Source organism: Cricetulus griseus, assembly GCF_003668045.3.
Source record: "Cricetulus griseus strain 17A/GY chromosome 1 unlocalized genomic scaffold, alternate assembly CriGri-PICRH-1.0 chr1_0, whole genome shotgun sequence".
NCBI classification, from domain to species: Eukaryota; Metazoa; Chordata; class Mammalia; order Rodentia; family Cricetidae; genus Cricetulus; species Cricetulus griseus.
The window spans coordinates 227,593,711-227,620,943 of record NW_023276806.1 but is presented as its reverse complement, the minus strand read 5'-3'; the positions used below and the strand labels follow the sequence as shown (position 1 = coordinate 227,620,943).

At 41.4% G+C, this 27,233-nt stretch overlaps 4 gene segments (V, D, J or C); all 4 read left to right on the top strand.

The window, feature by feature from the left end:
- On the top strand, window positions 1-478 carry LOC103164132. The segment is given in 2 exon segments: window positions 1-46; window positions 144-478. Coding segments are annotated over 2 exon segments (381 nt in total).
- A 10,961-nt stretch (window positions 479-11,439) lies between these two features.
- Window positions 11,440-11,917, top strand: LOC100771603. The segment is given in 2 exon segments: window positions 11,440-11,485; window positions 11,583-11,917. Coding segments are annotated over 2 exon segments (381 nt in total).
- A 7,482-nt stretch (window positions 11,918-19,399) lies between these two features.
- LOC118239531 lies at window positions 19,400-20,149 on the top strand. The segment is given in 2 exon segments: window positions 19,400-19,526; window positions 19,629-20,149. Coding segments are annotated over 2 exon segments (648 nt in total).
- Window positions 20,150-22,172: 2,023 nt separating this feature from the next.
- LOC103164134 lies at window positions 22,173-22,650 on the top strand. The segment is given in 2 exon segments: window positions 22,173-22,218; window positions 22,316-22,650. Coding segments are annotated over 2 exon segments (381 nt in total).
- The last annotated feature ends 4,583 nt before the right edge of the window (window positions 22,651-27,233 follow it).

Genomic DNA, 27,233 nt, shown 5'->3' with positions numbered 1-27,233 from the left:
ATGGATTTCAGGCTCTTCTGTGTGGCCTTGACTCTGCTGTGTGCAAGTGAGTGTTGGACAGGACACAAGTGTGCTGTCCTCAACAGAATTCCCAGTCTTTTAGCTAAGATGACATCACCAGGCTCTGTCTTTCTCTATTACAGAACACATGGAGGCTGCAGTCACCCAAAGCCCAAGAAGCAAGGTGACAGTAACAGGACAAAAGGTGGAACTGAGTTGTCGCCAGACTTTTAACCACAATAACATGTACTGGTATCGGCAGGACCCGGGGCATGGACTGAGGCTGATCCATTACTCATATGGTGCTGGCAACACCGAGAAAGGAGATGTCCCTGATGGGTACAAAGCCACCAGACCACAAAAAGCTAGCTTCTCCCTTGTTCTGGAGGTGGCTTCCCCCTCTCAGACAGCTGTGTACTTCTGTGCCAGCAGTGATACACAGCAATGTGTGTCTGCCTTTTCTCTGCACATAAAGTAAATTAGGAATTCAAGTTTCCTATGTGCCCCAGGAAGTCCTGCCTCTGTAAGAATCACTGAGCTCTGACAAACTAGGACCATTGCAGCATGGGTCTCAGCCTGACCGAAGTGGACTGTAACATCTTTTCATGGCTGCTTGTCTATTCTCCACCCCTTGTTTCTGCTTTCAGAGAGGATCAAGAACCCTGAATTGAAGTTCCTGATGATTCTTAATAAGCTCCCACTTTGTGGCCTCAGTGCAGTCTTCAATCACTTACATGGTCTCTTTCCAGGCTGTGTTTTCTCTATAGGTCATTAGCCTCTGTGTTCTGTAGGACAATAGCCATTTTCTTTCCTCATCACTATCATCAAAAGTTACTCAGAACATCCCTGGTTCTTTCCTCTCCAGCTAAACTTGTCTACATTCCATTATGTCTTCATATGTGTTGTGCTGTTTTCAACTCTGGAGATATTTTCCTAGGATGTCTCTTCTGCACTGAAGATACATCTTTCCCTCTTATTCTGGTTTTTTACTTCCCATAAAAATCTATTTCAGGTTGGATTTCTTTTTAATCTTTTTAATATTTTTATGTAATTACATTGTTTCTTCCCTTACTTCTTCCTCTAGCCCCTCACTTGATTCTCTATCCTTTAAAATTCATGACCTCTTATTCTTTAATTATTATTATTTTTGTTTTTTGTGTGTGGCATGAATAAATAAAGAATTATGACCTTTCAAGTCTTTTTAGTGTTATATGTATTTATACTTTTAGGAATGCCTGCTTGTGATTGGATAACCATGTAGGGGACTCAACCTGGGGAAGACTACCCCCCCCCCTGCAGTCTTTAACTGAAAGAATAAAAATAGCTGGACAAATTTCCAGGCCAGATTTCAAGACTAAATATTCTTTTTCCATATCTTGATGAATTTATAAATAAAAGTCTCAGATTCTCTTGTCACAATGTGTAAGTCACTTGGCTCAGTGTGGCAGTTGGGTAGACAATGGCATGTAGCTGCTCATGGCACACTGAATTTTAGAGAATGGCGCTTTTCTGGCCTAATGACATGTCTATGAAAAACAGGAAGAAGGCATGTTTAACCTCAGTATATCAAAGTTTTGCTCTATGATTAATTGAACTTGTGATTTGGGGGTCTATGGTGTGGCAGAAGAGACTAGCAGGAAGAATATAGCAGAATTGTGTTGCCCATTTCATGACAGCCAAGAAGGAAGAAAAAGAGAAGAGAGGAAGAAGAGGGGGGAAAGGAGGAGCTGGTGGGAGAATGAGGAAGAGAAGGAGATAGATGATAGATGGATAGATAGATGGATAGATAGATAGATAGATAGATAGATAGATAGATAGATAGATAGTCTTCTAACAGCATTCCTCTGGTGGCATAGATCCCCCTAGTAGGCTCTGCTTTCTATTATAAATCTATCTGTAGATTAAACAATGTCTAAATCAAAGCCTTCATGATCTAATTTTGTCAAAGCCCTTCCTCTGAGAATTGTATAGAAAAGTAAGCCTTTAATAAATGAATTTTGGGGGAATGCTTCTCATCTGAACCAAATAAGCATTCTTTCGCTTTGTAATTTGCAAACCTTGACTGATATAAGTATCCAAAATAGAAAAAGAATATTTTATTTATTTATTTTTGTTGGAAATAGATTCTTCTTTCATACAGTACATCCAACCACAGTTCTCCCTCCCTCCACCTCTCCTAGCTCTCCTTCCCACCTCAGCTCTTCCCCAGATCCACCTCCACTACATTTCAGAGCAGCCTTCCTAAAGAAAACAGCTAAACAGCACAAGACAAGGAGGAGAGGAAGGAGGGGAATCTGGGGCTGGATGTATTGTATAAGAGATGAAAAAGAAGAGAAAGAAAGGCAACAGCCCACATAGTAAGGCTGAGAAAGGCAATACAATAGAAAGAAAAGAGTCTCAATTGCAGGCTGAAGACTCAGAGATATACCCAGACCCACTATTAGGAGTATGCCAAGAAACAACCTATCAGCCATACAGACAGACAGAGGACCTAGTGTAGACCCATATTGGCCCTATTCTTGCCATTTCAATCTCTGTGAGCCCATGTGAGTCCTGCTTTGCTGTTTTGGTCAGACACGTTCTCCTGGTGTCCCCCATCCTCTGACGCCCACAATGATCCGTCCCTCTCTTGTTCAGAGTTCCCAGATCTCAAAGGGAGGGACCTATGGAGAACTCCAATTTAGACTCTCCAAATAATGTCTGGTCTGGCAGTGGTTCTGCAGCCGTTCCCATCTATTGCCTGAAGAAGCCTCTGTAATGATGACGGAACAAGACTCCTATTCACGACTATAGAAGAACATTACTATTAACCATTAAATAGATTTTTTGTTATAAATATTACCTAATAAATACAGCGATATTCTGCATAAGTTATCAAGTCACAAAAGAATAAAAAGGAATTGCCACAAAACATTAACTTTTTTTCATTGTCACTTAAAAACAACATGTCAAATTCAAACTTACCAAATAGGAACATTTTCTAAAGAATTACAAAACAGAGTGTGCATAGAGCTATGAGCTATGCTGATGCTTATGGGAGAAGGCACGTTTGTTTACTCTGCATTGTGTCTAGGAAATAAATTTACAGATTAACAGACAAAAAGCTATGCAAAAAGCTAATTGCATGCCTTGGGGTGTGAAATGAAAGGACAATGAATATCTAAACACCGGACTGGTATCTAGAAACTTGTTTCTTCTCACAGGCTGAGGTGTGGGGTGACTCGGGAAGGTTGGGAAAGAATAAATGTTTGGGAAGGAAATCCGAAAATGTCCTTAAGAAATGGATGTTAGACTCTGAGAAATCTGTCTGGGCATGAGGTGGGCTCCAGTGTGTCCTCCTGTGATGACTTAATCCTCCCTGGTTGGATGGACTCCCAGGGAGGGGCTCTGTACCTAATAGAAGTCTCTGTGTGTTACTTGGAACCTTAACACGGTGGTGTGGGGAACTCGGGAAGCCTCGAGGAAAGCATCCATGTGGTGGCAGGTCTCAGGTGGCTTGGTGGAAAGACTTATTGATACAGAATGGTGGCATTGGTGGGATCACCCCACGCTCCAAAGTTCATAGAGGACAAGGGGAACCTGTGGCCACATGCTGCCAGGCACAGCAAGTCGTCCTTCCAGAGACTGGTCAAGTGGAGACAGAACCCAGGTACCTGGTGGTAATGTTACGAACTTCCATATAAACTTCATATATGCTTAAAAAGGGATTTTAGCAGCAAAATAACAGAGAGAAGCCACGAATCTTGGTAGCATCATTTTCTCAGGTGGTCTCTGTTTTGCTAGAGACAAGCAGAGACTCAGTCCTTTCCTTTAAGAGAGGTTTCCTGATTCAGCCTAAGCAGGAAAAACTGCAGGGCTCTTTAAGAGGCCCGACTAGCTCAGTAGGTAGAGCATGAGACTCTTAAAGTGGCAGTGACCACATCTCCAAGCTGGCAGCCTGATGCTTGGTGGCAGTGTAGACCAAGGCAGTGAGCACAGTTCTCAGCTCATCATCATAAACTTACCTCTGCCATCTTGAAAGACAGCGGCTAAGAAAGCTGCCACTTTAATCTTGGCGGTGTTGCTTAACAGTTAAAAGACTGCATAGCCAGAAATGGTAAAGATTTACAATAAAAACAGATGAAGAAAAACCTCTAAAGGTTTACAGTGTGTTTAAAAATATATGTAAGCTTGTGAGAGAAAAAGAATCAGGAGGAAATAGAGTAGCTGGATGTGGTGGTACCTGCCTTTAATCCTAGCACTCTAGAAGCAGAGGCAAGAAATAGAGTAGCTGGGTGTGTGTCGTGACCCAGCATGTCTCAGCCTTAGTCCATGGGGTTCTACCTGAGTGGGGGTGTGTGGACCTGGAAGCTTCAAGGAACCCAATGGCGATAAAGACCAAACACAGGCATCTTGTCATCTTTAGAGAGCTCTCAGTTCCATGTTGTGGAACTAGAGTCATTTCTTTATTGGCCATCTTCCCTGGTGTCTCTTAACCATCCTGATACTACAGGCAACCATTTCTCTCTTTGTTCTCCTCTTGCCTCTCGCCCACTTCCTTCCTAACCTTCTGTCCTTGTTACTCACATACCTCCAGCCCTCCGCCCAGGTGAGGGCCTATTCAGATACTTAGGCACATACAGATGCAAATAAGAGGCATATTACCCTCAGGCCATGGCAAACAAAAGTACCCTGCTGACATTAACAATACAGTAGTGGGCCGGAGTTTCCTGGCACCACCGCTGTTTATGGTGACCAGAACCTGGGACCCGATATTCAGTCCCCCACAGGTGTGGTGGCACACGCCTTTAATCCCAGCACTCGGGAGACAGAGGCAGGCGGATCTCTGTGACTTCAGGAGCTCTGCCTGGTATACAGAGTGAATTCAAGGACAGCCAAAATTACACTGAGAAACACTGTCTCATAAAAGAAAAAAATGAAAGTAAAAAAAAAATAGAGTAATAAAAAAGCCACGTAAAGATGGAAAATACACAGAGAGTCTGGATACTATATGCTATACTGTTGTCTTTAAATTGTTTGATTGCCAAGGAAAGAGTTATTGCTAAAATACATTTCATTATAAGTGCTGCTGAATTAATCCAACTTACACATTTTAACAATGTTTTGATTTCAAAATTTAAGTCTAAGGACAAGCTACTTAGGAAAAAAGTTTTTGCTTGCGTTTCCACAGAAAATGAAAAGCTGTGGATTCTTCTAGACTAATATGGTTTGATAAAGCAAGACCACCTGAAGCAGTGGCCCAACTGATCCTACATCCAAAACAGCTGAGATGATGCAGTCATAGACCACTACTGCCAGGATTTCTAGGTTTTCTCAGGATCCCCATGACATTGCCCCCAACCAGCAGGTAGCAGTTTGGAATGATCAACACACAAATTCCCAAATATTGTTTATAAATGTTTGTTTTCATTTAAATGGGGTTGGTTATAAATGGTAATGATCACAGTTAATCTCTTTTTAAAGGAAAAAAAAAGGGGAATAGGATATAGGGATGAATACTTTGCATTGTATGGATTTTCATTTATTGATACAACTTTAAGGTCAAATTTGTTATTTGTAAATTTCTCCTCTTGTTTAGGTATTGTGTTTATACTGATCTTTTAAAATGTAATGCATAATTAAATACAGATTATATAGTCACCTATAATAGTCACAACCTACAATTAGGTTAGTTAGGTTTTCTAGATTTGCAAAGATGATTTGAGAGGGATAGATATTCTCCAAATCTTTCTAAGACCTACAGAATATATGGCATTTAAATGGTTTAGGGTTTTTCTTGGCAGTGAGACACAACTGCTCCTGGCACACCAATTACGTCAGAAAGGAGGATGGGCATCGAAGAAACTCATTATGGAGTTTGCCTTCAAAATGGCAAGATTAGCCATTTGGGCAAGAAACTGCTCTTGCCTGGACTGTTTGTTGCTGATACACTGGACATGCAGGACCCACAAGAAAGTGACTGCTGAACTTACAAAACAAGATGAACAGTCCTGAAGGGTTCCTGCTTCATGAGAAGTCTGGCAGACACACTGTGGCCTGTGAGCTGAAGATGGATGCCTCAAAGTTACAGAGGAACTTTGGGTAACTGTCTACGTAGTGAGATGTCTCTGTCAATTCTAGAGTTTATATATTATCCTTCTGTGGTCTTTGATGGAGTTGAAGACAGATAGTTATTCTTCAGTTATTATAAAAGATAAGTTACCCTTCTTTTTCTTTAGACAGAAAAGAGGAGATGATGGGGAATGCCCTTCTGTGTGTGTTTACCTTATTGGTTAATGAATAAAGCACTGTTTGGCCAATGAGGCAGAAAGACAGGTGTGACTAGGAATCAAGGAGGATTCTGGGAAATGACGTAAAAAAAGTCTTGTGATACAGGCAGGAAGTGACATAGCAGGCAGACTCATATAAACAAGGCAATAAGGAAGTAATTCCTTTTTCTCTCTTCCTCCTGGTCTCTGCTCTAGAGTCGCCATATGATCTGCCAGCAAGAGAGGGCACCAGTGGAAGGCGTCCTCGATAAGTCTTATAAAATATGTAGATTTGTGATAATTAAGACTGAGCTAGCATACAAGAAATCCTAGTTGATTGGCCAAGCAGCATTTCTACCTAATATAAGTCTCTGTGTGTTACTTGGGACCTTAAAATGGCAGTGAGTGGGACTCGGGCAGCTGGCAGAAGGTGCCCACCTGGCAGCAGCACTCGGGCAGCTTTGGCAGACTTATTGTTACAAAGCTCATAAGCTTCCTTTGGAGAATCTGTGTTTTTTCTACCAGGAGAAGCTGAGAGAAAGTTTTTTTCAAGTTTGTTTTTCCCCAAGCACCTTTAGGTCAGAAGAAGCTGAAACTAAAGTAGCATACTGGACAGCCATTTCCTGAGCTCCACCACTGTGCCAATTAATATCTCTAACCCTGAAGTAATTTACACATATCCAGTATGATGTATAACCATCATTGCTATTTCCCAAAAAAGTTATCATCTCTAAATTCATTGAAAAGTACCTATTCTTCCTTCCATGCTGTGACCTCACCAATTTTAGAAAGTCTATGTTTAGAACTGTAATTTTTCCCTTTTGTGACTGGTTTCTTTTTCTTCACATGAGGCTTTTTTTTTTTTTTTTTTTTTTGGTTTTTTGAGACAGGGTTTCTCTGTGTAGCTTTGGAGCCTATCCTGGCACTCGCTCTGGAGACCAGGCTGGCCTCGAACTCACATAGATCTGCCTGCCTCTGCCTCCTGGGTGCTGGGATTAAAGGTGTGTGCCATCAACACCAGGGTTGATACATTTTAATATGTATAGGAACTTGAATTATTTAAAACTTCATTGCATTAAAATTGCACATTTTTTTCTTGTCCATCATTTATAGATTTTTAGGTTGGGTCCATCTGTATGATATTTGTCAAAGCCTTCCTGTAAAAACAATAATGATCTGCTAGGAGTTTCCCTGATTTTTGTTTCTCAGTGACATCAGTACATTGCAGAATATAGCTATGAAGGTATTAACAAGAAAACCACAGGATCATCAGTACATTGCAGAATATAGCTATGAGTGTATTAATAAGAAAACCACAGGATCTAACACGGCTAAACATAAAACATACATTTAGAATCTAATAAAAGAGAATAGTTTTGTATAGATGGAAAAAATAGGACTCACTACTATGGAAGAATCAATCACTAGAAAGCAATCAATTTCTGACAAACTGGTTGAGGATGACATTAAGCAGTCCAACTGCAGCACATACCATATCAGATTGGCTTAAAAGGGGAAGACACGCAAATTTCCCAATCAAACTTGCAGAAATAAAATTGTGGTGTCTGTGATGAGAAATAGCTGCTGTAGGTGGCAGTAGATTGGAAACTCCAGAAGGAAGGACTGATGAATTTGAAGATGATATTCAAAAGGAAACACAGATAAAATGAGAACAAGGTATAAGTAAGCTGAGTATAACCTCAAATCGTCAAATAGGCAAGTAGGGATTCCAGCATAAAATTTTAATGTTGGTTTTTTTAAAGGCAAGCTATCTGTTTACAACAACAACTCTACCCTTCTCAGCTTTCTCTTCCCTATTTTGGTTTATTTTTCCAACTTCTCAGAAGCTTTTCCACTACAGCATCTGTGGCCTGCTCTTCTAGGTATTTCCTTTGACTGATATCTGTTTCCTCAAGTCTAGCCCTTTCCAAAAGGCAGGTGACACCTAAAAATTAGTGTATGTCTCCTTTAAACACTGTGATAAAACTTGAATTTATTCTGTTGTGGTTTCCTTTGGTTTGGGCCTCTCTGTTTTCCTGTTTGTTTCTTTTTGAAAAATGAAGTTTCTTGACAGTGTCTCTCACTATCACAGAGAAAATATGAGATTTTGTGAACAACTCTATGATGCCTGATTTTGAGAGCACCAGGCCTCTTCCACAGCCAGTAGAGGCGCAGGCCAGTGACTGCACAACTGGCCACTAGGGGGAACTGCCGGTCAACAGTGAGCAGCTGGCATGTCTTCAGGATATAGATGCAGGCAGAATCCTGGTATGGAGCTGTGGAACTAGAAAGAGTTCAGGTTCAAGAGGGACAGGGAGTCATCTTCATTGCAAACCCACTGGGCATTACCACAGGGAGCCATGATCTAAAGACATGGCAGTGCAAACACATGGAGACAGGAGAAGACAAGGAAATTCTTGACACAGAGGAAAGCATGAAAAGGACTTCTCCACAGTCTGCCGTATTTACTTAACACAGCCATTTCCCTTCCACAAAGCAGGCTGAACCTAAAGGGGGAGGGGTTGAGCCAGCAGAGTGTGCTCAAGGGTACAGAGAGCCTATGGGAGTCAACAAGATCACTGACATCAAAGGCAATGAGAGGAAAGGAGGAGAGAGAAAGGAGGAGCCGACCCCTGCTCTCACCAAGGAGAGCAGCATTCCGAGTAGAAGGATGTGTGGCTCTGCCTGGGGCCCCACCCTGCTCTGCTGTGTCACTGTCTCTCTCCTGGCAACAGGTAAGTCCTGAGCTCTGGAGGGACTGCTCCTCAGCTCCTTTACTGCTGCTGCATCCATGAACTCTTTCTCCAGATGCTCACTCCTGCCTCCTGCCTCCCCAGGTGCAGCAAATCCCGGGGTCATCCAGACTCCAAGACACCTAATCAAAGCACAGGGAGGAAGGTCCATTCTGAAATGCATTCCGATGTCTGGACATAACAATGTGGCCTGGTACCAACAGCCTCTGGGGCAGGAACTGAAGTTCCTCATTCAGCATTATGAAAAAATGGAGAGAGAGAAAGGAGACATGCCCAACCGATTCTCAGCCCAGCAGTTCAGTGACTATCACTCTGAGATGAACATGAGCGCCTTGCAGCTGGAGGACTCTGCTGTGTACTTCTGTGCCAGCTCACCACAGCCTCTCAGACAGACTGGCTTTCTGTCCCTTAATCTTCCTGTCCCAGCTGGTGCTGTACTAGAGAGGGGTGGGAAGATGCCTCATAACCTAAGCCAAAGCCCAGGAATGCTTGTATGTTCTACAAATACCCCCACTGCCCCGCTGAGCTCACACAGAGCATTCTAAACACTGGGGTGGGCAGTTTTACTACAAGCATAGACATTAACACATCCATTTTAAATAAAGATTTCTAAACATCACTTCAATAGGAATCAGTAGATTATGAAATTTCCTAACATTCCATGTTTAAGATAATCCATATAAGGACTGAAACTTGTATTTCTTTGCCTCTAAGCTAAAGTTCTGAATTTCCTTGGTGTCTCCCAATGTTAGTCCAAAGTAGCAGCTTACGTTCTCTTGTGTTGTAAGACTAGCTGATGTTAGTGTGTATATGTATGGGGTGCTGACAGCTTATAAATGTAGAATATTGGATCAGATAATGGTTGTATTGTCATAGTTTCAAGACGAGGTTTAATTTTCTACAAAATTTCTGTTCCTCTACAATCAAGCAATCAATTTAAATGGAATATAAGGAGATATTTAGGGCAGGTTCTTTGCTCTCCAGTGAAATCAGAGCATTGTCCAGAAGACCAACAATGCTGGTAGATCAGACCTTGTTTTGGAAACGAACCTATTAGCTATAAAATCTGATGTTTGCCACTCCAAACATCTAAAGTAGTAAGTGACTCTTGGACAGACTCAAACATGGACAATGACCTTTTTCCTTGTTGGCTCTTGGTCTCTGGGGACCAGCAAATTTTTGAACATTCAGAGAGATTCTGGGATGGCCAGAGTCTGACCTGCTTCTTCATATGGATGCTGGGCTACCCCCTTAGTCTCTGTGCCTGCTCTTGACCATTCTTCACCAGTACAGGACTATAAAAAATCACCATCAAGATACCTCCAGGATGTGTGGAAAGAAAAGGAGGTTTTATTCTTTGATACTATCTGGGTAAGAAGTAACTGAGCTATGGTTTATAGTAAGGAACCCAGAGTGGAGGCATGTGTTTCATGTTAGTGAATTTATGAAGTGAGCTTTTGAGTGAAGTGGTTTTACTTCCCTGGGAACCTAGAGGAACCAAACCTGCACATTACCCGGCAAACATCTCACCCACATTGCTGAAGGAGATTCTCTTGACAGGAATCTCAGTGAGAAAAGCTTAGGCCAGCCTTGCACTACATCACCTGAAGGAAAGTGAGGGAGGTTTTGTTTGTTTGTTTGCTTGCTTTTTTTTTATTGATGAGGACACAGTGAGGGAGGCCAATCCTATAATGCTGAGCCTGTGTTCATGAAGTGGTATGAAATAGCTTAAATAATTGGTTCAAGGGTGGGCATTCGTGGCGCATGCCTTTAATCCTAGCACTCAGGCAGGAGGATCTCTGTGAGTTCAAGACCAGCCTGGTCTACGAGAGCAATTTTCAGGACAGCCTCCAAAGCTGCAGAGAAATCCTGTCTCTAAAAACCAAAAAAAAAAAAGATTGGTTCAAAGTGTCATGAGTCAACCTTTGTGTTTTATAAGCTCTCTGGGTGCCAAGCAGTTCTTGTTGCCACCGATGGCACTGAAGGTTTATCTTCAATCATTTAGACAAAGTGAAGAACTAGTAGAAACTTCAAACAATACAGCATGCTACCAGGGTGCAACTGAAACTACATAAATAGTAAAAAAATAAAACAATGTAAAATAAGGTATGGTATTTTTGTAGGAATTCAAGAAACCTAATATGTTGAATAAAATCAGAGAAAGCACATGTATACATAAATACAAGACAAACTACAGCTCTTCTAAATCTCAGCTGTTTATTGTGTTTACCTGAAAATTATTGTGTAATATTATTGTGTAATCCAACTACGTCGATTATAATTGAAAGTTGATTGGCTACTGAAGGGAGGGGTATAGCATGTGAACTGTGCAGTTCAAGCATTTATTGGAGACAGTAACATCACTAAGTCACTGAGAGCCCAAGCTCTAGTTTCCACAAAGAGGCCTGGAAGACATCAGATCTTGTCTTGGTCCTGCGATGGACTTCAGGCTCTTCTGTGTGGCCTTGACTCTGCTGTGTGCAAGTGAGTGCTGGCCAGGACACAGCTGTGCTGTCCTCAACAGAATTCCCAAGTCTTTTAGCTACGATGACATCACCGGACTCTGTCTTTTCTATTACAGAGCACATGGAGGCTGCAGTCACACAAAGCCCAAGAAGCAAGGTGACAGTAACAGGACAAAAGGTGGAACTGAGTTGTCGCCAGACTTTTAACCACAATTACATGTACTGGTATCGGCAGGACCCGGGGCATGGACTGCGTCTGATCCATTACTCATATGGTCCTGATAACACAGAGAAAGGAGATGTCCCTGATGGATACAAAGCCACCAGACCACAACAAGCTAGCTTCTCCCTCGTTCTGGAGGTGGCTTCCCCCTCTCAGACAGCTGTGTACTTCTGTGCCAGCAGTGATACACAGCAATGTGTGTCTGCCTTTTCTCTGCACATAAAGTAAATTAGGAAGTCAAATTTCCTGTGTGCCCAAAGTCCCAGCCTCTGTAAGAATCACCGAGCTCTGACAAACTAGGACCATTGCAGCATGGGTCTCAGCCTGACGGAAGTGGACTGTAACATCTTTTCATGGCTGTTTGTCTATTCTCCACCCCTTGTTTCTGCTTTCAGAGAAGAAAAGTGAAACTTTCTGCTTTGTTTTGTTGTTTTTGTGACAGTTTCCCTGTATAGCAATCTTGACTGTCCTTGAACTAACTCTGTGGTCCAGACTGGACAAAAACTGTCGGAGATTCACCTGCCTCTGTCTCCCTAGTGCTAGGAATAAAGTCTTGGTCTACCAGTACTAGGCATGGCTGAAAATGAATCCTTAATTGAAGTTCCTGGTAACCTCTTTGGTAAGGTCACAGCCCTCATCTTTCTCCCTGTGGCCTTCCCTGAACTCTTCAGTCACTCTACTGTCCCACTGAGTTACTTACACGGTCTCTTACCAGGCTATGTTTCCTCTATAGATCAGTAGCCCCTTGGTTCTGTGGGACAATAACCCATAAGGTCATTTTCTTCCCTCATCTTTATCATCATCCTTTTCCTGGCCGCCCTAGCTTTTTTCTGCAGCTAAACTTGTCTACATCCCATTGTTTTCTCATGTGTGCTGTGGTTTTTTCAACTCTCGGAGAAGTTTTCCTAGGATATTTCTCCTAAGCTGGAGACACATCTTTCCTTCTTGTTCTGGATATCTTCTTCTCATGAAAATCTATTTCAGGTTGGATTATTTTTTTTATCTTAAGATTTTAATTTAATTATATTATTTCTCCCTTACTTCTTCCTCTAGTTCCTCACAAGATTCTCTCCTCTTTTGAATTCATGGCCTCTTATTCTTTAATTACTATTATTTTTGGGTTTTTTTTGTTTGGCACGAATAAACAAATATTCTCAATCCATTGAATCTATTTAGTGTTACACACACACACACACACACACACACACACACACACACACACACATATATATATATGTGTTAGGAATGTCCACTTGTGCTTGGTTAACCATGTAGGAGACTGTGGTAGTTTGAGTGCAATTTGCCCCATAAGCTAATAGGGAGTGGTACTATTAGGAGTTGTGGCTTTGTTGAAATAGATGTGGCATTATGGGAGAAAGAGTCTCACTGTGGGGGTGGCCTTTGAGGACTCTATTGCTCAAGCTTCATTTAGTGTGACATTCAGTTCACCTCTTGTTGTCCTCAGATCAAGTTGTAGCCAGCACCACATCTGCATGCATGACACCATGTTGTACTATGATGATAATGTACTAAACCTCTGAAAATGTAAACTATCCCAATTAAATGGTTTTCCTTTGTAAGAGTTTTGGCAGTCATAGTGTCTAACCTAACTAAGGCAGGAGCTGGTACCAAGAGTATGGTATTGCTGTGATAGGCCTGACAATGCTTTTGTTTGAAGGAACATGAACAGTGGGACTGTGGATTAGAAAAGTAGTTTAATGCTTTAAGTGCTACTTCATTGGCCATACTAGTAGGGACAGTGAAGAAAGTGGTGCTGAGTGTGATTTGAATTGTGGGCCATGGCTCAAGAGGTTTCAAAGAGGAATTTCAGTGTATTCCCAAAAGATCTTTCTTGTGTTATTTCACTGATGAATGTGGCTGCATTTCCCCTTTGTCAAAAGAGTCTACTTGTAGATAACATGAAGAGTTCTGGATTAATTCCCTTCGCAGAAGAAATCTCAAAACTGCCAAGTATAGATTCTCTCATGTGGTTATTAGTGTTATCTCTAATGAAGATTTATAATGAAAAAGAGCAAGCTGAGCAAGAAAAATATGAAATGTAATATTTGAGGAGAAAAGGAGCATAAATATGTAATGGAAGGTCATGTGTTCAAGGAGATGAACAGATTAAGAAATGGAATAAATGAAGTGGTGACCTCAGGGCCAGATGCCCCACAGCCAAGTTTCCAACTTGTGAAAAGTAATTAAAGAAAAGCGTACAGCTTAATGTGATGGTTCATGCCTTCAACCCCAATAGTCAGAATGCAGAGGCTTGTGGGTCTTTGAATTTGAGGACAGCCTGGTTTATAGAGCAAGTTCCAGAACATCCAAGCTTAGGTGATGAAGGAAACCATGGAAAACAGAAAGCTTATGAAGATGTAACTGAATAATTTCTGTGTCCAAGGCCAGCCTGGTCAATAAGTAAGTTCTAGAACAACCAAGCTTAGGTAGGAAAGGAAACCATGGAAAAGCGAAAGTTGGTGAAGATGTGAATGAGTGAAGGGGGAGGGCATGTTCCAGCCACAGTAAACAGTAGAACTTGGCAGCTTTGGCCATATAGTACTGGCTTTAAGAATACTAGGAAGGTGTGAAGGAATTTGCCTCAGTGCCTAAGGAAAGCTACAGTAATCAGGCATGTGTCAGGTCTAAAGAGGCCATTGCTTGAAGCTGTGATATTGAAGCCTGGATTATCTTGGAGATCCCAAGATGTTGGAGATGCCAGAGCTGTGGGATACCTGTCCAGGAAAGCTGCTAATAAGGGGTGGAATCACCCCCAAAATAAGTATGTGGTAGTCAACAAAGATGAAAGGAGTTGGAGTTCTGAAGAGTGTTTTGACATCAGATCTGGAGATGCAAAGTTTGGACTTTGCCCAGCTGGGTTTTGGTCTTGCTTCAGTCCAGTACTTCCTCACTATACTTTCTTCCCTATGTTTTGGAATGTTAAGTATGTGATCTGTTTATTGATTTTGATTTTATAGGGGGACTACAGTTAAGAGACTGCATGAATCTCAGGAGAAACTTTGAACTTTAGACTTTTAAACATTGTTGAGACTGCGATAGACTATGGGAACTGTTGATGTTGGAGTAAATGCTTTTTGCATGATGGTACTGTTACAAACTTATGGGAGTCAGGGATCAGAGTGTAGTAGTTGGAATTTAATTGGCCCCCATAAGATGAAAAGGAGTGGCCTTTTAGAGGTATGGCCTTATTGGAATAGGTGTGGCCTAGTTGGAGGAAGTATGTCACTGTGGGGGTGGGCTCTAAGGTCTCATTTGCTCAAGCTTCACTTAGTGTGACACGCAGGTCACTTCCTGCTGCCTTTGGATCAAGATGTAGCCAGAATCATGTCTGCCTGCATGGCACCATGTTGTCCTATGATGATAATGGACTAAACCTCTGAAAACATGAGACAACCCAATGAAATGTTTTTCCTTCATAAGTGTTGCCACGCTCATTGTGTCTCTTCACAGCAATAAAACCCTGACTAATACAGGAGTCATGCTGGGAAAGACAAACTCTCCATCTCTCAGTAGTCTTAATTTGCCAAAACTGCTAGAGTAATTTCCATGCCAGATTTCAGGATATATTATTCTTTTACTATATCTTGACAAATTTATAAATAAAAGTATCAGATTATCCTGTTACAATATTTCAGTAACTTGGCTCAGTTTGTGGTAATTGGGTAGAAAACTGCAGAAAGCTGCTCATTCCATATTATACAGAATGGGCAATAAACTTGAGTCAGTGGGCAGTGAGTTTGGAGATCCAAGTCATAGTCACCTTTATAGCATCATGAGAGGCCTGAGAAAATAAAAGAAGATATAGTTTGGAATTTTTGTCTCAGTGTTCCAAGGTTTTGGTTTATGATTAGTTGGACCTCCTGTTTTGGAGCCTATAATCTGGCAGAAAAACATGGCTGAAAGAATACAGCTGAACTAAGCCAGCCATCCCATACCAGCCAAGAAGGAGGAGAAGAGGAGAGAAGTGAAGAAAAGAGAAGAGATATTTTTAATTGCATGCCTCTAGTGAACTATATCCTTCTATGAGATGCTGCTTTCAGAAGTTGTCTCTATCACTCAATGCCCTTTAAAATGTAAAACAGCCCGTGGATTAGCCATTGGGGATATCAAAACCTTCATGATCTAACATTTCTTAAAGATCTTCCACTAAACACAGTATAGAGAACTAAGTCTTTAACATGTGAATCTTTGGAAGAATGCTTCCCATCCAAAGGAAATAAGCACCATTTTGCTTTGTAATATAGCCAACGTTGACTGATATAATTTTGTAATATAGAAGATTAGCTAATAAATATAGCAATACTCTACCTAAACCTTCAAGTCACAGAAGAGTAAATAGTAATTACAACAAAGCATTAACTTTTTTTAAAACTCTTAATCAGAAATAAAGCACCAGCAGATGAAGGGATGAGTCTTGAATTCAAACTTACCAGATAGGAACATTTTCTGTGGAATTACAAACAATGTGCACAGAGCTGTTGACTAGCAGGATCTGTGTTATACTACAGAAGAAAATTACAGCCACATCAGAAAACACTCCATGGGATGCTTCCTAGCAAACACAGTTTATATTAGTTACTAGTATATATGAATTACTTGGGTTCTTTCCCTTTACATACCTCATGGAGGATTCAAATATTAATATTCACTTTTGTCCAACTCACCTTTGTCATATTGAAGATAGTCTTTGACGTTTACTTTTTAAGGATGAAATACATGGTAACATAAAATTGTACTTTGACTGCTGTCCTGAGGCTATACTACTTTACTCTCTGCATTGTGTCTATGAAATGAATTCACAGATTAACAGGAGAAACACTATGCAAACTAATTCCATATCTAGGAACATGAAAGGAAAGGGAAATGAATATCTGAGCACGCACTGGTATCTAGAATCTTCTATTCCCTCTTCATGGGGTGATGCAGACGAGTTGGGGAAAATAAATTGTTTGGGGAAAGTTGAAAATGTCCATATGAGATGGATGTTAGACTCTAAGAAGTCTGTCTGGGCATGGTGTGGGCCTCCAGTGTCTCCTCCCATAAGTTAATCAATCCTCCCTGGTTGGGTGGACTCCCAGGGAGAGGCTCACAAGCTTCCTTTGGAGAATCTGTGTTTTGTCTACCAGGAGAAGCTGAGAGAAAGGTTTTTTCCTTATTTGTTTTTTCCAAAGCACCTGAGATCAGATGGAGCTGAAACCCAAAGTAGCATAGTGGGGTAGTCATTTTCTGAGCTCCGTCGCTGTTTTTATGTCTGTACCTATCTAATAGGATTTCTATTGTGAAGAGACCCCATTGCCTTGGCAACTCTTATCAAGGAACAACATTTAGCTGGTTTCTGTTTTCAGAGGTTTGGTCCAGTATTGTCATGGTGCTGGCTGCATGTTGACATGCAGTGGGACATGGTGCTAGCTATATCTTGTTCCAAAGACAACAGGAAGTGAACTAAGTGTCACACTGAGCTAATCTTGAGCAAAAGAGACCTCAAAGCCCACCCCTCCAGTGACACTTCCTCCAATAAGGCCACACCTATTAATAGTGCCACTTACTATGAGTTTATTAGGGGACAATTGCATTCGTTATCACAAAACCCCCTGTTTTTTGTACATATTCACTGTTGTAGAGCCGTCATTGCTGGATATTTCTTAATATGTTCTCCTGTACAAACCCTTTAAGCACTAGTGATTCTTTCTTTAAGCCCAGGATTTAGCCAATTTTTGGAAGTCTGAATTTTGAATTATAATTTCTTTCTCTTTGTGTCTCATTTCTTTCACTGCATATAACATTTGGTATTTTTAACGTATATACAAACTTGGCTTATTTCAATACTTCATTGTATTAAAATTGGATTTTTTAAAAAATTATTTATCTGCCTGCCTCTGCCTCTTGAGTACTGGGATTAAAGGTGTGCGCCACCACAGCCTGGTTTGACTAGCCTGGTCTACAAGAGCAAGTTCCAGGACAGCTTCCAAAGCCACAGAGAAGCCCTGTCTTGAAAAACTGAAGAACAACCCCCCCCAAAAAAAACCCAAAACCAAAACTAAAAAACACTTCATTTATTTATTATGTATACAGGGTTCTGCCTGCATATAAGCCTGCAGGTGGAGAAGGACACCAGATCTCTTTCGAGCCTCCATGTGGTTACTGGGAATTGAACTCAGGACCTCTAGAAGAGCAGCCAGTCCTCGAAACTGCCAAGCCATTAGTCCAGTCCCCCATTTTATGGATTTTTAAGTTGTGTTCATCTCTATGTTATATATCTACCTTTGCCAAACCCTACAAGGGGCAACAATGATCTGCTAGGAATTTTGCCTTTTTTCCTCCTCAGTCACTTAAGCACATTGCAGAAAAATCTGTGAGTTTACTAGCAAGAAACCCACAGTATTTAACAGTGTCAAGCATAGAATATAGTGTTTGGCATCTAATAGAAGATTACAGCTTTTAAAACAAGAAAGACAAGAGGCCTCATCAGTAGGAAAAGCGTCATCACTAGAAGGCAACCTATTTCTGACACGTTGGCGGGCAATGACATTAAGCAGTATAAATGCAGCACACACCTTAACATATTGGTAGAAATGGGGAAGACATGCAAAGTTCCCAATCACACTTCTAGAAATAAAATTGTGGTGTCTGTGCTGAGAAATAGCTGCTGTAGGTGGCAGTAGATTGGATGCTCCAGAAGGAAGGACTGATGAATTTGAAAATGAGATCCACAAGGAAACTGACCTGAGGACAAGCTCAAATGGTCAAATATTTTACAAGTGGGGATTCCAATATAAAATTTTTAAGTGTTTTGAACGACAAGCTAACTGATACAACAATAATTCCAACACTGTACCCTTCTCCGTTTTCTCTTCCTTAGACAGGTTTATTTTTCCAAGCACTTAGAGGCTTCTCGCTTGATATCATCTACAGTCAGGCCATCTATGTATTTCCTATGACCAAAGACAGTTTTCTTCAAGTCTAACACCTTCTAAGGGCAGATGGTATCTAATGAATAGTCTGAGAAGACTCAGATTTTATTCTGTTGTGGGGTTTTTGTTTTGTTTGGGGTTTGGTACTTTTTCTGTTTGTTTGTTTTGAAAAAATGAAGTTCCCTTGATGCTTTGTCTTGCTATCCCAGGCACTCCTTGAGATGTTGGTTGGTAAATGAGTACTGACAACAATTCTGTGATGTTTTCTGGCTTACTCCTGATGCCTGATTGAGAGTTTCTAGCCATAGTTAGTAGAGGTGCATTGACGGCACACCTGGTCACTAGAGGGCACTGTAGATCAACTGAGAGAGCCTTGGGCAGTGCTTCAGAAGGTGAGTGCAGAGCTGTTATCTGGAGCCCATAGTAGGATATCAGCTGTGGAACCAGAAACAGTGCTGGCTCAGGAGACACAGGGCAGAGACCAGGTGGTCAATCATCTTTTCACATAAACTGGTCAGCAGCACAGGGAGCCATAAACTGTAGCCTTGGCAATCCAAAACCTACTGAAACTAGAAGAGAAAGAAGCAACTGTCTCAGAGGAAAGCATGAAAGGGACTTCTCCACAGCCAGCCATATTTACTTAGCACAGCCATTTCCCTTCCACTAAGCAGGCTGAGCCTAAAGGGGGAGGGCTTGAGCCAGCAGAATATATCTAAGGGTACAGAGAGCCTATGGGAGCCAACAAGCTCACTGACATCAGAACCTGACATCACAGGCAATGAGAGGAAAGGAGGAGCTGACCCCTGCTCTCACCAAGGAGAGCAGCATCCCAAGTAGAAGGATAAGTGGCTCTGCCTGGGGCCCCACCCTGCTCTGCTGTGTCACTGTCTCTCTCCTGGCAACAGGTAAGTCCTGAGCTCTGGAGGGACTGCTCCTCAGCTCCTTTACTGCTGCTGCATCCATGAACTCTTTCTCCAGATGCTCACTCCTGCCTCCTGCCTCCCCAGGTGCAGCAAATCTCGGGGTCATCCAGACTCCAAGACACCTAATCAAAGCACAGGGAGGAAGGTCCATTCTGAAGTGCATTCCGATGTCTGGACATAACAATGTGGCCTGGTACCAACAGCCTCTGGGGCAAGGACTGAAGTTCCTCATTCAGCATTTTGAAAAAATGGAGGGAGAGAAAGGAGACATGCCCAACCGATTCTCAGTCCAGCAGTTCAGTGACTATCACTCTGAGATGAACATGAGCGCCTTGCAGCTGGAGGACTCTGCTGTGTACTTCTGCACCAGCTCACCACAGCCTCACAGAGAGACTGGCTTTCTGTCCCTTTATCATCCTGTCCCAGCTGGTGCTGTAATAGAGAGGGGTGGGAACATGCTGCACAGCTCCTGTAGAGGACAAGAATGCATCAGTTCTGTATTAGCCCCTTCTGCCTGCCTGAGCTCCCAGAGAGCCCTAAACACTGGGGTGGACGCCAAGACTCCTGATGTTTTCACATGTCTGCCAGTACCTTCCAGGTCCTAGTCAGTGCTAGGAACCTTACTTTGTGTTGGGTGCTTGGGTGTTGACATAAGCTACGTGTTTCCTCACAAAGGTACACATTAGTGATTGATTTGTGGATGAAGACATGTGCATTCCACTTTATAGAAAAGAATTGATAACTTATGATATTATCTAAGAATTCATATTTAAAGATACCAATAATAGGATTAAAACCTACATTTCTTTGCTTTCAAGATCAAAGTGTGACTTTCCATGGTATTCTCTGCTATGGTAAAAATGGAGCGGTTCTCAGCCTCTTGTGTTAAAGACTAGAGGAACTTACTGTGTATGTGTTGGGGGTGCTGACAGGTTATACATATGAAATATTAAACCAGATAATGTTTGTTTCTTAACTTTCAAGATGTGGGTTACATTTTCAACAGAAGAAAATCTGTTACTCAGTAATCAAGCAATCAATTTCAAAGAAATATAAAGAGATATTTATGGCAGATGTTTCTCTCTCCAGTGAAATGAGAGCATTATTCAGAAGACTAACATTACTGCCAGATCAGAACTTATTTTGGAAATGAGCCTAAGGATTGGTGACATCTCATGCTCCTCACTCCAAACATTTAAGTCTAAAGTAGAAAGTGACTCTTTCTTAGACTGACTCAACCATGGGCAATGGCCTCCTTTGTTGGTAGCTGCTGGTCTCTATGGACCAGCAAAGCTCAGGACATAGACAGGAATGCAGTGTTTTGGATGTCCAGACCCTGTACTCAGCTACTTCCTATGGACGCTGTGATGATCCTCTTTTTCTTTGCTTCTGCTTTTGAAGCTTTCCTCACCAGTGTAGGATTATAGAAAGAATCCATCAAAATCCCACCATCATGGGTGGCCACAGAAAGGAGGTTTCAAGCTTTGATGCTATCTGTATAGGCGGTCGCTGAGATATGCTTAATAGGAAGGAACCAATACTGCCTCTGAGTAAATGTGTTTCATTTGAGTAAACTTACAACAAAGGTCATACAAAAGCTTTTGAATGAGTTTGGCATTTCTCTCTGTTACCTAAGAGGCACCAGCAGAGCATCAACTAGTCTTGCAGTGTATTTGTGTTAGTGGCCACACCCCTTTGGGTGTGGTTTCAGGTGCAGAAGGATGGAACTGGAAAGATGGAAGCTGGAGGCAGGCGCTTTCTCTCTTGTGCTCTCTCTAAGGGCTGAGAAAGGCTGCGGATGTTCTTTATTATTATCTGTGTAAGTTGTTCCCCAATAAATCACCCATTTATCATCTATCTTGGGTCTAGTGAACTCTCATTTCCCCACCTTCACGCCACACCTGCCCATTCCTGTGCAAAGAGCTCATCAACATTGAACAGGGGGTTTCCTCTTGACAGGAAGCATAATGACAAAACCTTAAATCCATCCTCAACAACCTCACTTGAAACAAAGGCAGCATTCTTGTGAGTGAGGGAACACTCTGGGCTGAGCCTAGAATGTGTGGCTTGTGTCCCTGAATTGGCATGAGATAGCTTCAAACATTTGTTCAAATTCTAGTATCCTTAATCTTGGTGTTTTATAAGCTCTCTGGGTGTCAAGTAGTACTTGCAGCCATAGACAACCCTGAAGGTTTTCTTCAAGTATTTAGACAAAGCAAATAATTAGTAGGAACCTCGTGGAATATATCATGTTCGAGAGTGGAACTAAGACTCTATAAATGGCAAAAAATAAAAATAAAACGGTTTAAAATAAGGAATTATATGATAATAATAAAAGTTGCTGATTAAACAGATAAAGTGTACATACACATTTAAATACAAAATAAACCAAAAATTCTATAAATCTCAGCCATTAATTTGTGTGTATCAACTCCAAATATTGTTGTGCAATCCAAATATGCAATTAGAATCGAATGCTTAGTTGTTTCTGTAAGGAAGGGGTGGGGCATGTCAACTCTGCAGCTGAAGCATTTGTTGGAGACAGTGACATCACTAAGTCATTGAGAGCCCCAGCTCTAGTTTCCAAATACAGGACCGGAAGACATCAGACCTTGCCTTGGTCCTGAGATGGACTTCAGGCTCTTCTGTGTGGCCTTGAGTCTGCTGTGTGCGAGTGAGTGCTGGCCAGGACACAGCTGTGCTGTCCTCAAGAGAATTCCCAGTCTTTTAGCTAAGATGACATCACCAGGCTCTGTCTTTCTCTATTACAGAACACATGGAGGCTGCAGTCACCCAAAGCCCAAGAAGCAAGGTGACAGTAACAGGACGAAAGGTGGAACTGAGCTGCCAGCAAACTAATAACCATGACTACATGTACTGGTATCGGCAGGACCCGGGGCATGGACTGAGGCTGATCCATTACTCGTATGGTGCTGGCAACACTGAGAAAGGAGATGTGCCTGATGGGTACAAAGCCACCAGACCACAACAAGCTAACTTCTCCCTCGTTCTGGAGGTGGCTTCCTCATCTCAGACAGCTGTGTACTTCTGTGCCAGCGCTGATACACAGCAACTCATGGCTGCCTCCTCTCTGCACATAAAGTAAATTAGCAAATCAAGTTGTTTGTGGCCCCCAGGAAGTCCCTGCCTCTGTAAATATTATCTCTTTCCAGGCTTTGTTTACTCTGTAGGTCAGCAACTCCCTCTGTTCTATAGGACAATAGCCCATAAGGTCCTATGTCTTTTTCTTCACTCATGTCATCCCCAGCCTTCTGAAGTTCTTTCCTCTCCAGCTAAACTTCTCTGCATCCCATTACTTCCTCATATGTGTTGTGCTGTTTTCCACTCTGGAGATATTTTCTAAGGACATTTCTTCTGCACTGAAGACATGTCTTTCCCTTGTTTCTGAGTCTCTCCTTCCCATTGAAATTTATTTCAAATAGAATTATTTTTCTTTTGCTTTTTAAGGTTTTCTTTTAATTTAATTGTTTCCTCCCCTAGTCTTCCCTCTAACTGTTCACGTTTCCCCTGCTTTAAAATTCATGATCTCATAATTTTTAATTATTATTTTCCTTTTTTTGCTGTGGTATAAATAAGCATATAAATGCAACCTGATGTCTATTTAGTGATGCCTCTAAGTATTTATATTTTGGGGGTGACATCTCTTGCTTGGAAAATGGGAGAGTAAAGAAATGCTGGCGGGATCAGCATTCCAGATGTCAAGGTCTGTGACTCATTTTCCAGGTCTTGATGAATTTAGAAATATAAATCTCATATTCTTTTGTCACAATGTGTCAGTAACTTTGCTCAGTGCATGGGTATTGGGTAGGAAGCTGATCATGCCACACTGCGTTTTACAGAACAGGCACTGAGTTTGGAGATCCATGTCATAGTCACCTTTCTGGCATCATGACAGAGCGAGGAAAATAAAGGAAGAAGGTCTGTTTTGCCTCTGTGTTTCAGTGTTTTGGTCTATGATTAATTGGACATGTGGTGTGACTGAAGAATATGACAGAACTGATATACCAATCTCATGACAGTGAAGAATGAATAAGAATAAGAATGAGAGAGAGAGAGAGAGAGAGAGAGAGAGAGAGAGAGAGAGAGAGAGAGAGCACTCTTTTAGTGCATGCCTCTAGAGGCCCCTTCTTTCTGAAGTTGTCTAGGTCACTCAATGTCCTTTCTATTATAAACCCATCTATAAATTCACCATTGGTCAAATCTAAGCCTCCATGATCTGACTTTTTTCAAAGCCCTTCCTCTGAGCACTGGTAGACCAGTAGTTATTGAGGGTTCAGGCTGGAGGCTTCCAGAAGGTGGGTTGGTGTTGGCTAACAAATTCTGAACTGAGGGTAAAAAGGAAAAAATAAAATAGAAAAAAAAAAGAGAAAACACTCACACATTCGTTTCTTTCCTGGCTCTTTATTCTTCAAGAAATGTTCTTCCCCAAACTTCTCTGTCAAAAGGCTCTTTTTTAACATTTCTCCTAAAAAGTTTTCTCTAATAGTTCTTCCTGTATAGCTCTCTCCTAAAGTTCTTTTTCAAAACTTCTCCTTAAAAATTCTCCTAGAGTCCTTTCTAAAAATCCTCTAAAAGTTCCTTCTAAAAATTCTCTTGAGGTCCTTCTAAAAAGTCTCCAAAAGTTCTTTTTTTCTAAAAATTCTCTGAAAGTTCCTTTTCATTCCACAAGGCTTCTAGTTTTTATATCCACAGACACATTTAACAACTCTCTCACAATTCGGCATACATATCTCTCAGAGCCAGGAAGGCAGATAAAAATCTTGACAAAAGCACGGTCCCTCATGTGTTGGGAGGAGGAGAGACCCATGATTGAGAGACACAGGTTTTCTAAAACATGATGTTAACTTATTCAAGGGGACTTCTCCGTGCTGTGTCAAAGGAAAAAGCTAAGGCTATGTAGTGTGCGATCCTGTGGCTGCTCCTTCCAGCCTCAATAAGCAGTGGGCTGCTCTTACCACTAACACCACGGGAGAAGGAATTCTTTTCTCTGGAGCCCATTTGAGAAGACGAAGCACCCAGTATATATTCTATATACAGTCAAATTCATAGTAATAAATATTCTGGAGTTGATACCTAGAATATTAATTGCCACTTCTATAGTTAATGATAAAGGCATATAGCAAGTAAACCTTTAATACCTCAATCTCTGAGGAACAGTTAACGTCTAAACCAAACAAGCACTATTTTGCTTTGTGATGTAGCATACCTTGCCTATAGAATTCTTACCCCCAAAGGATAAAGAGTAGTATTATTAATTTAAAATGACCCAGGAAATACAGAATGCTCCTCCCACATCGTCAAGCCAGAAAAAGAGTGAATAGAAATACCACAACTTCTTTCACCGTCAGTTATCAACAACTCATCAGCAGCTGAAGAGATGAGTTGTGAATTCAAACCCACCAGATAGAAACATTTTCTAAGGATTTACAAAACAGAATGTGTATAGAGCTGTGAACTACCAGGAACTGTCTTACACTACAGAAGAAAATCACAACCACAGCAGAAAACTCTCCATGGGATGCTTTCTAACAAACACCATTTTATTAGTTACCAGGGCATCTGAATTACTTGGGTTCTTTCCTTTTAAGTACATCCACAGAGGATTTATATTATATTAATATTTACTTTTACTCTCTTTGTAATTTTGAAGATAATCTTCCTTTCTCTCCTTTTTTAGTTTTTTATGATAGCAATGACATACATGCTAACAACAAAGTCCAATCTGATGCTCATGGGAGAAGGTATATTTGTTTACTCTCTGCATTGTGTCTTGGAAATAAATTCACAGATTAACAGGAAAAAAGCTATACACGTGAATGGCGTGCCTTGGGATATGAAATGAAAGGACAATGCCTATCTAAACACAGACTGGTATCTAGAAACTTCTATTCGCTTTTCACAGGCTGAGGTGTGGGGTGATGCGGGAAGGTTGGGGAAGAATAAATGTTTTTGGAGGAAATCTGAAAATATCCTTAAGAAATGGGTGTTAGACGTTGGGAAGTCTGTCTGGGCGTGGAGGGGGGGCTGCAGTGTCTCCTTCTGTGGTAACAGATCCTCCTGGCTGGGTCAACTTCCAGGGAGAGGTTCACAAGCTTCTGTTGAAAATCTGTGCTTTGTTTACCAGGAGAAGCTGAGAGAAAGATTTTTTCCATACTTGTTCCTCCCTAAGCATCTTTAGGCCAGAAGAAGAAACCAAAGTAGCACTCTGGACAGTCATTTCCTGAACTCATCACTATTTTAATATTTATAATCTCATGGTATTTTATACATATCCATTGTGACATATAACCAACAGCACTAGGTATTTGCCAAGGAGTTTTCCTCTTTAAACTAATAAAGCAAAAACTACTCTTCTTTCCATGCCATGATCTTGCCTATTTTAGGGAGTCTATGTTCAGAATTGCAATTTTTCTTTTCCTTTGTGACTGATTTTTTTCACTTCAAGTGCACTAATACAGAAACCATGGCGTCTGACACTGTCAAACATAAAATATGCTGTTTGGCAACTAATAAAATATTACATCTTTACAAACAAGGAAGAAAACAGGAATCATCACTAGGGGAAAATCCAATCACTAGAAAGCAACCTATTTCTGACAAATTGGCTGCCAATGACATTAAACACTCCAACTGCAGCACATACCATATCAGATTGGTAGAAATGGAGCAGTCATGAGAGTTCCCAGTCAAACATCTAGAAATAAAATTGTGGTGTCTGTGCTGAGAAATAGCTGCTGTAGGTGGCAGTATATTGGTTGCTCCAGAAGGAAGGATTGATGAATTTGAAGATGGTATCTATAAGGAAACACAGACAAAATGAGAACAAGGTGTAAGTGAGCTGAGGATGACCTCAAATGGTCAAATATTTTGCCAGTGGGGATTCTAATGTAGAATTTTAATATTTAAATTTCTTCAAAGACAAGCTAGCTGCTACAACAATAATCCCAACATTGTGTCCATTTCATCTTTCTTTTCCTTAGACTGGTTTATTTTTACTAGTGCTCAGAGACTTCTCCCTTGATGTTATCCACAGTCATCCTGTCACACACACACACACACACACACACACACACACACACACACACACACACACACACACACAAATCTCTGAGCCTAAAGTTATTTTGCCCAGGCATCAGGTATTTATTGACTTGTGTATGACTCCCTGTAACACTGTGATATGAATTATACTTAGATTTAGACTTCTTCCTCTTTTTCTTTAAAGAGTTCCCTTTATGCCTCCCTCAGTAACACAGACAGTATTTGATATTTTGTTGGGTTAACCAGAACTGTCAACAACTCTACAAGTTTTCTGGTCCACCCGATGCCTGATTGTGAGCTCCCAACATCCTCTACCACAGCCAGTAGAGGTAGAGCCCAGTGACTGCACAGCTGGTCACTAGGGGGCAATGCAGATCCACTGAGACCCACTGCAGAGCTCTGATTGGGAGTCCACAGTTGGGTATTATTAGCTGTGGAACCAGAAACAGTGCTGGCTCAGGAGGTACAAGGCAGGAAACAAGGGGTCCATCATCTTTGCACACCCAATGGACACCACAGACTGTAGCTTTGGCAATCCCAAACCTACTGAAACTAGAAGACTGCCCTGCTGAGCTCACACAGAGAGTTGTAAAAACTGGGGTGGGCTCCAAGACTTCAGATGTACTT